This window comes from Athene cunicularia (assembly GCF_003259725.1).
Source record: "Athene cunicularia isolate RWA chromosome 4 unlocalized genomic scaffold, athCun1 chr4_part2, whole genome shotgun sequence".
In the NCBI taxonomy this organism is placed as follows: Eukaryota; Metazoa; Chordata; class Aves; order Strigiformes; family Strigidae; genus Athene; species Athene cunicularia.
Window position 1 is genome coordinate 10,640,885 of NW_020799099.1, and position 9,051 is coordinate 10,649,935.

At 51.0% G+C, this 9,051-nt stretch overlaps 1 protein-coding gene across 1 annotated transcript; it reads left to right on the forward strand.

Moving 5' to 3' along the window:
* Nucleotides 1–2,528: 2,528 nt before the first annotated feature.
* Nucleotides 2,529–8,696, forward strand: FGF5 (fibroblast growth factor 5). The gene is made up of 2 exons (XM_026847774.1): nt 2,529–2,624; nt 6,877–8,696. Exons 1-2 carry the CDS (start codon nt 2,595–2,597, stop codon nt 7,219–7,221), a joined length of 375 nt encoding a protein of 124 aa, XP_026703575.1. The 5' UTR covers nt 2,529–2,594; the 3' UTR covers nt 7,222–8,696.
* Nucleotides 8,697–9,051: the final 355 nt, after the last annotated feature.

A 9,051-nucleotide genomic window follows, 5' to 3' on the forward strand; every position in this document is an offset into this window, starting at 1 on the left:
GGGGGCAGGGGCCGCGGGGTGTTCCCCCCGGTGCGGCCCCGGGGCTGTGGCATCCCCATCCCTGGGGGTGTCTCCTCTGGGGTGACAAAGCCCCTTGCTCCCTCCTGCCGTCACCTGGGGTGAGCTGCAGCCACGGCAGCCTCGGGAAAGGTGAATTTGGGGTGCTGCCTGCCCTGGGAGGCTGGAGCCGAGGGTGCTGGGGGTGCTGTCCTGCGGACTCGGGTGGGACGCTACCCCGGGGAGCGGATCAAGCTCTGCCCTGCTCACTTGGGCAAGCGCTGCCTCGCGGGGTTTGCTTGCTTTATGGAAGTGAGTCTGTGGGGATCGATGTGAAGGCATGAGGTTGGTGCTCCCACCGCCACACTCTGCTGGGGTAGTGAGGCTATGGATGCTGCACCAGGCTCTCCCTCGGGGCCCTTTTCCACCCTTTCCTTGTGTAACTTTTCCATCCTTCCTTGTGCATTTTCATTCTTCCAGCACAGTGGTAGGATATATTCAGTTTAAAAATAGGACTGAGGCTGACGTTCCCCTGAGAGAAAGCTGTGCTAACTCATGGCTTATCCTTTGGGTCGGAGTTGCCGTGATACCCTGTTAGAGGGAATGAAATGTCAGGCAGGGATGAAAAATCACTTAAAGAGCCTCAGGGCTTGGGCCTGAGGTGACCCTGGCAGCATGCGTGGCTTCAGCTGTCAGGCGTGCTCACAGAGCAATGGCCACATCTGGCCTGGGCAGAATAATTTGTGCCGTGGCCCTGTGAAGGAGGGCAGCCCACAGGCAGGATGCCCGGAGGCCCGACACTCTGCTTGGGGTTTCAAGGAGCACTGTGGGTGCATGGCCAGGAGGAGATTAGGGGCTGCAAAGGGCATGGATGGGAAAATGGGGCACCCCTGCTGGGGCTGTTTTGGGAGATGTGAGTTTGGAGGGGCTGCCTGTGCTGTGCCTCCCTGGACCCCCCGTCCTGCAGTGGCATGGCACAGGGGCATTCCCCCCTGAGACATGTGCAGCCTTTGATGCCACGGATGTCTTGGAGGGACTTGGATTAAGTGAAGTTCCTTCCTCTTTAATCTGAGATTTTTCTCCCCAGAAACATGACAGTGGCACCAGCTCTGCACTTTGGAGCAGAGCCAGCCCTGGCTGGGGGCATATGCCTGGGGTGGGGGGAGACATGCCCCAGTGTTGCCCCAAGGAGCTGTCCACTGTGGGAAAGAAGTCCTTTGGCAGGGAAACTCAGGCTTTGACCCCTGGGAAGCTGGGCTTGACCCAGGGCACCCCAATAACCTGGAGTATGTCTCCCAGCCAGTATGGCCACTCACCAAAGGCCAGCAGGTTTTGGGGTGCCCTCGAGGACAGGAAGTGTGCTAGAGAGGGTACGTGCTGTGTTGCAGTGGGGCTGCACAGCCCCATGCCTCTTGGCAGTTGCTACCACTGCACATGAGGTGAGGAGGGGTGGCCCACCAGCCCCCCAAAGTGCCCCTCAGGCCCTTGGTGTTAGGACCTAGGTGCCTCCGGGAGCTGCGCTTCCTCCTTAAAATAAACATGGGAAGTGGTGATCTGATCCCCTGGCCTCGGGGATTTAGCGGTGGCTTCATGTTTGCTCTTGGCACGTTAATCCATGCTGGTCCTTTGCTGGGGCCAGGCGAGATGCTCTTGTGGGCTCCTTCCTCCAGGGCTGGGGCCACTGAGACCCTCTGGGGCCACCCCAGTGCTTCAGCTGGGGGTAGCAATGCTTTTTTCCCAGTGTGGCAAGGGCATGGCGGGGACGTTGTGCTTGCCTCAGCTCCCCTGACTGGTGAGGGTGCTGGGGGTATGCATGACCCCTGCTGCCACCCTTCCTCTGCCTGGGGGTTCACTGCTGTGTGGGGAAGTGAAACATTTTGGTACTGTTGCTGAATGACACTTGAAGTTTGAAGCTCTTAAGCTATTCTGTAAGATGAGTTATAGGTCATGCATGTCCTGCTGGGGGTCAGAGCCCAAACCTGCTCAGAAAATACCTATCTGAGGGGAAAACAGTTTGTTTTCTTGTGTCTGGGCTGCGTAGTACCCCACTCCCCGAGTCCTGCTGCGGGGAGGGGCCTGAGAAACCATTACTGGTACTTGTAGCCTCGAATGGTGCATGTGACGCCTTTATTTCCAGTCTGGTGTGTACGGGAGGAGGACAGGGAAGGCTGATCTCAGCAGGCTGGTTGTAGGCACAAGGGGCTTTTCCCATACTTGTTGAGGGATTTCCCCACAGGGGTGAACTTGCTCTTTCATAGCCAAGTCAGAAACTATCCTCTAAATCACAGCTTTTAAAAAGACAGACAAACAAACCAACCCAAACCACCACCCTGTAGCCATTCTGGAGTTGATGCAGGTCCCTCTGCAGGGTTGAGGGACAGATCAGGAGCATTGTGTGGAGCCAGGCAGCTGAGGAGCAGTGTTGTGTGGAGAGGAATTGCAAACCTATGAGACTAATTTTTTTTTTTTGTCACACTGATGTGAAAAGAACTGTGATTTATTTTGGGATTTCTGTCATCCTAGGTATTTTGGAAATATTTGCTGTGTCTCAGGGGATTGTAGGAATACGAGGAGTTTTCAGCAACAAATTTTTAGCGATGTCAAAAAAAGGAAAACTCCATGCAAGTGTAAGTAAACCCCCTGCTTATCAGAATGTATTGTTTATTAAAGGCCTTGTGACACCTTCACGTGCACATAGCAGCGATGCTTCCAGGCAGGGCCCTGGCATGCCGAGCCCTTCGGCTGCTGGGAGGGCTCCACGCTGGGTGGCATTGGCACCTCACAGACAGATAGGGGACAGGTGGAGCCAAAAACCCTGAAGCCCATATCTCTACTTACTGCATTTAACCAAGAAAAGTGCTTTTTTTTTTTTTTTTTCTCCTTTTTCTTTTTGCAGTTGGGTATTTGCATCAAAAGGACTTGTTCTTAGAGCATTGCCGGTTTATTTTTAGCAACTTCTGCAGCAGATCGCGCAGACGGTTTTAGCCAAATGTCTCCCGGAGAGCGGCATGCGTGGCGCTGGGAGCTTGCCTGCACCCGTGCGCACACATAGGGAAGGGGCTGTGGCCCCAGAGTTTTGGCTGAGTTCACCCATGGTGGAGAGATGTTCCCAGGTGAGAGCAGGGTTTCAGGCAGGTGAGGTCCAGCCCATGCTGGAGTGTTGCAGCTTGAGTGGAAAAATCCCAGTAACTCTTGTTTCTGCTGGCTGTTTTCCTGAAGGTTTGGGTTCTGCAGGTCTAATGGTGCTTTTTTCCAGGATTTTTGAATTAAATGAATCCTATAAGTTGATTTCATATTTTTTTCAACTTCAAGATGCTGCTTCCTAATTTGTTCGTTAGTTCTAGAGATCATTTAAACAAATTAAATAAGTACTGTGCTTACATGAAAGTCGTTGCCTTTTAAAGGGGTGTATAAAAGCAACACACAAAGAGCTTTTTTAAGGCATCAATTTGGATGACCTGTCACCCAAGTTTGTTCCTGGGAGCGTGTTCAGGGCTGATTAGCCTGGAAGAGGAAAAAGACAATTGCCTGCCCCATGGTTATGAGCCAAACCTCATGGTTGCAGAGTGGATGCTATTGATGTGCTTACGCTACCGGGCCCACAGATTGCCTTCAAGTGAGATTTATGAACTCGTCTTGCTCTCCCTTGAGTCTTATTGGAGTGTTGCTCCTGAAACCTAATGATGCTTAAAGGGTGAGCACGTGGTTGCTTATTTTAGGAAACAAAGTAGGAGCAGGAATGGTGTCTAAGGGAAAGAGGGAATGGCTGCATGGAGGAAAACATAAGGGAAGGAGACGGGGCAGAAAATGGGCAGAGCAGGAGGAGAGCAGTTGCAAGGTAAAGGATGGAGAGGAGAGGGAAAATGGTCAGAGTGTGATCCCTGGACCCTCCAGAGCCTATCCTCCCTCATGGCACACAATGGGCCCCTTATTTGAACTGAAGCCTTGATTTATGCCCTGGTGCAGGCAGAAATTAAATCAAACCTTGTCGGTGTATGGTTAATTGTCAGCACACAAAGGGCAGTGCCAGAGAGGGACCTCAATTAGGTGGGTCAGAGCGGGGGTGAGGATACACGATGCCCCGCTCGGATGGAAGCCATGAATTTGTAGAAACTTGACCCAAATGTCTAAAGATTGCTGGGCTAAAAAATGCCGATAATGCAAACCCAGCATCTGTTGTTCTTTCCTGCCTTGGCAGGATAAAGTTATTTCATGGCCTAATGAGTTTTGAGCAGTACAAAGCGCGTCCTGCGCCCGTCACTCAGGGCAGCGCTTTGATATGGGAGTCACGCCGGTGACTTTGTGCTGAACCGCAGATAAAAGTCATTCCTGCAGGGATTCAGGCTCCTTCGAAACAAGCTCACAGGACCCGGCTTTATCCTAGCTTGGTGCTTTACAGCAACCCTCCTCATTTTTATTTTTTTTTTTATGGCAACTTAATTAAATTACCAAGTGGTTCGTTTTTAGAGGCATCAGCTTCAGAAAATGACAGTAATCCCAGCAATTATCAGTTGCGTGCACAGATGGCTTTTTCCTCGTTGATAAATCCTCAGTCCCCTGTTTGTACACTTTTAGCATGGAACAGGCAGGAGGGGGTTTGGTCTCAGTCTCAGCAGGGGCCAGGATGAACCCCAGAGGAGAAATTTTACCTGAGAGGGGTCTCAGGTAATTCTTCTTTCTCAGGAGTTGTTCCAAGTTGACCGAGCACTGGGGTCCTTGCTGGGAAAAATCTTTGTTGAATTGGATTTTGAAATTTAATTGACTTCAGGATTGCTCTTCATGATTGTTTCTGAAGCTGCTGCAGAGCAAATCTGACGGCCAGCCAGAATGTCGTGGCCATGCTGCCTGCTCTGTGCTGGGAAAAATCCCTTTTCCCCAGCTGAAACAGTGTGGTTGCTGAGCTGAGAGGCTGGGACGTGGGGAAACCTGTCAGAGTGATGGCAAAGCAGCAGCTGAAGTGCTTTCCAGCATGGTTTGCCATCCAGGCGTGAGGGCTTCCCTCCATGCATGCTGGCTGTGGGTCTTCTCCTTCCCTGTACTGCCAGCAGGAGCAGCCCACAGCATCCCTCTGCATCCTGGGCTGGGGACCCCTCACACTTTACCAAATCACACTTCAGAGGGGATGCCATTCCAACTCTTAGGGAGAAATTCCCCCAAAACCACTTTAAGCAGGAACTTTTTCTGTAATGCTCCAGATGGGGAGCTGGGCAGCCCTCTTACTGCTGCCTCCCTTTGTGAGGTGGTATTGCCCCAGAAATGCTGGGCCAGATTGGAAATGCTGATTCGGTTTACCCTAAAGCAAAGCAGTGGTGAGTTTACCCATCTGTACAGGGATATGTATGAGCAGGGGTATGAACATCTTCTATTCACAGTAAAGCCCGTTGGAGACAATTTCAGTACTGGATCTTCGGTCTTGGCAGCCAGCTTTATCTCTTAAGCCAAAAAAGCCAGATCTTGCCACTTACCCAGATCCCACTGGGAAACACAGGGCCTCTTTCAGCGCCTTTTGCACTGAGTACCCTTTCAGGCATGCACTGGTGCCTTGGTCAATCCTAAAACCTTCCTATGCAAAGGTAGATGCGGGGGTGCTTTACGCAAGCACAGCTGCATGTGTTGAGGCTTCAGAGAACAATGAGGGGTCAGCAAAGCCTTGCCTTGGGAAGGTGAATACTCATGCATGGGCGAAACAACATCCAGGATGTATAAAAGACAGGGAAAGCAAAAATCAGTCATCGAGGTGACATTTCTTTCAAGCAGAGAGCAAAAGGAGACCTAATTCAAAGTGCTATTAGGAAAAAATGCTGGAGAGTCTGTCACCTATAGGAGTCAACTTCTCTGATTAAACTAGGAGTTTAAAAATCATCTCAGGCAGCTGGGCTTTCTGTGTGGTTATAAAACACTGCTTGTGGGTATTGTCTTGTTCTCTGTTGTTTTGAAGCTCAAGAGCTCTGTATCCCTTTCACATCAATAGTTTGGAGGTGTTGCTTTGCAGTTAGGCTGCAGTGCCCCAGGCATGGCTGGAGAAGCCATCAGGGCACCAGGTACCATGCCCATGATCAGATTAAAGCATGGCAAAGAATTTCAGAGGGGCTGCTAGAGGCTGCAGCCAGGTGTCCCAGGGCTGTGGGTACATAGCTGGGGCATTATGGCTCTATTTTTTGTCCTTTTTTTTTTTTTTTTTTTTTTTCCTCCCTCTGCTTGACAAGGAGCTATTATGGGCAGCATTCAGCCTGTCCTCTTGGGCAGTGGGAAGCCTTTCCCCCCGGTCATCCAGGAGCCAGTGTGGTCACCTTGTTTATAAGAGGTGATGCTTTTGGTCTGCTAGTAATTTCTTCAGGATATAAAGGGACAAAGTGCCCTCAGTTCATTTAAGACAAAGAAGAAGAAAAAAAAAATCCAATACAATCAAATCCATGTTCAGTGAAGCAATGAAAATCTGCATGCAAATTGCCTTTCCAGATTATTAAGTGATGATTCAGTGCCCAAACAAGGGGTGTGAGGGTGGGAACAGAGATGGAGCAGGGGCTCAACCTCAGCATCCTCAGCAGAGCTGCAGCATGGGGAGTACAGAGCCATGTTCTCCCTCCTGTCAGTGGGAAGGGCAGAGAATGGGGAAGGGTGCTGCTGGGGCAGGCGGACTGTTTTTTCCAGGCAAGTCCAAAATTGGGTGGCAAGCAGCTACTTGGTAGTATCTGTTTTGGGAGTTTTCCAAATTGCTGGGTGCCCAGCAGCCTCAGAGTGGGTTTCCCAGGAGCCCCTTGTTGCTGCTCACCCCTTTGGACCTGCTTTGGGGAGACTTAAAACCCAGCAAGCTTTGTGGGGCAGGAGACAGGTAAAACCAGCCCTTTGCTAATGATTCCCCTGGCTCTGTCCCCGCAGGCCCGGTTCACAGCAGACTGCCAGTTTCGGGAGCGCTTCCAGGAGAACAGCTACAACACCTATGCCTCAGCTGTCCACCGCAGCCCGCGCTCGGGCCGCCAGTGGTATGTGGCACTCAACAAGAGGGGCAAAGCCAAGCGGGGCTGCAGCCCCCGTGCCCGGCCCCAGCACGTCTCCACGCACTTCCTCCCACGCTTTTGGCAGCCCCAGCCCCCCGAGCTCGCCTTCACTGTCACCCTCCCTGAAAAGAAGCCACCACCACCACCGAAACTGAAGGTCGCCCCATCTCCGCCTCGGAAAAACCCCGGCCCTGTCAAGTACCGGCTGAAGTTTCGCTTCGGGTAGTGTGCCATGACGAGGATGCTGGTGCAGGAGAGATGGGGCACCTGGGCAGCTTTTGGGGGTGACCCTGTGGGACACCTGAGTTCACCCTCTCTGGACAGATGCAGGGAGGGTCTGGGTAGCTGTATTGGGCTTGGGGTCTTATCTTCACCCCAGAGCCCAGACAAGCATCCTCAGAGGCGTTGCTGGGATGACATAACTTGGGCTTTCCAAAGACTATTCCTGTGGTGAACAGAAAACATTTGATGGACCTTGGGTTAACTTTCTGTTGTTGAACGAAGCAGAAAGTACCTCTATGGTGAACGTATTTTCCTACCTTATTTTCACTAGTGACTCTTTTGACAATCATTTTCATACAAGCGATAAGTTCAGAGCCAACCTATTGGGTTTTTTTTTCCTGTTTTTTTTCCTCTCCTTTTTGCTGCACTTTTTTCCTCTGACCATACCTCAGACACTGTATATCCACTGTATATCTACCCCTTTCCCTTCTCTTACAAACCAGCTTCTCCCTTCCACAACAAAACAAGACCAAGTTCGACCAATTAATTCACCTTATCTGTGGTGCAAGGGCATCTTAAAACTCTTTGTTGGCAATAATAGATTTTTTTTTTTTTTGAGAGAGAGAGTTGCAGGCTTGGGGAGGGTGGCTGTTTGCAGCCTCGCTCCTGGTGGTCTCCCTCGTTCTTCACTGGACAGCTGGAGGAGCAAGTCTCTTCCTGTCCATCAAAGTATGGCTTCGATGTCTGTGTTTAAAATACCTCTGCCCTGGCCCCATGGCATTCCTGCTTTCATGGGGAGGGAGCTGGGCTGAGACCCCTCCCTGGGGGGTGACTGGGGGGAGCCCCTCTGCACCCCTGTTCCCAGGGGATGGGGATGCCTTTGGCCCCTGGGTGCCCAATGTTTTTTCTTCCAACAGTTTGTGCTGCTGATTTATGTTATCATTCACAGTACACTTACAGAGGGGGGGAAAGGGTTTTATTTTATAGTGAGTATGGCAACGTGGCAATAAATGCTATTACAGCTACTTCTACCTTTGGAAGTATTTTTTCCCACTTACGTTGCCCTATGGCCCTAACTCTCAAATTGTTTCTCTGTTGTGGTGTTATCTGTGGAGTAATTGTGCGTATGGAGTTTTTAATTGGCATTTCGCTGTGTTGCATACATACAGAAAATGGTAGCATTGAACCTCACCAGTTAAGCCTTAATATGAGCCCAGGTGGACTCGCATTAGCAAAACCCCTCCCAGCCTAGCCCTGCTAGTGTCGAGCAGCAATAATGAGGGCAGGCAGCGCTGCCGATCCTTTTCTCCAAATCTGGTCATGGTACAAATGGCTATTTCCATTGAAATTGTGGTTCTTTGCCCATCATTTTTCAGGGCAGCCCCTGGCCAGATGCATCCACTCCATGCTGCAGGAAATGCTTTTGCACAAGGGCACATGCTCCATGTGTGGGGATGGATGGGAGGCTGGAATAAAATATAATCATGCTTCATTTTAAAACCTGGTTGTGTAATCTATTGCCTGTCTGCTGTCTGTGCATTTTTTCATTTTCTTCCCCTGCAAGAGGAAAATGAGTGTTGCTAAATTAGCCACTATGCGTGTTTTTGTTAGAGGGTTTGGCCAGCATGGTATCAGTGACAGGGTGGAGTGGAGCAAACTCTGTGCCTGTGCTTCCTTCATCTGCCATGCCTTGCATACTGTGCACCGAGACAAACCTCCCTGTGGCTCCTCTGGGGCAGTTGTTCGGACCTGTGTCACAGCAGGGGAGTGCAAGCCAAACGTGGGCACATTGTGCACCTTGGCCACTTCCAGCAAGACAGCCTGACCGCGAATT

Bases quoted from the DNA above. Each gene is read 5' to 3' on its own strand.
- FGF5 (XM_026847774.1), top strand. From the start codon at position 2,595: ATGTCAAAAAAAGGAAAACTCCATGCAAGT. The intron at 2,625-6,876 runs GTAAGTAAACCC...CTGTCCCCGCAG, and splicing joins AAGGAAAACTCCATGCAAGT to GCCCGGTTCACAGCAGACTG.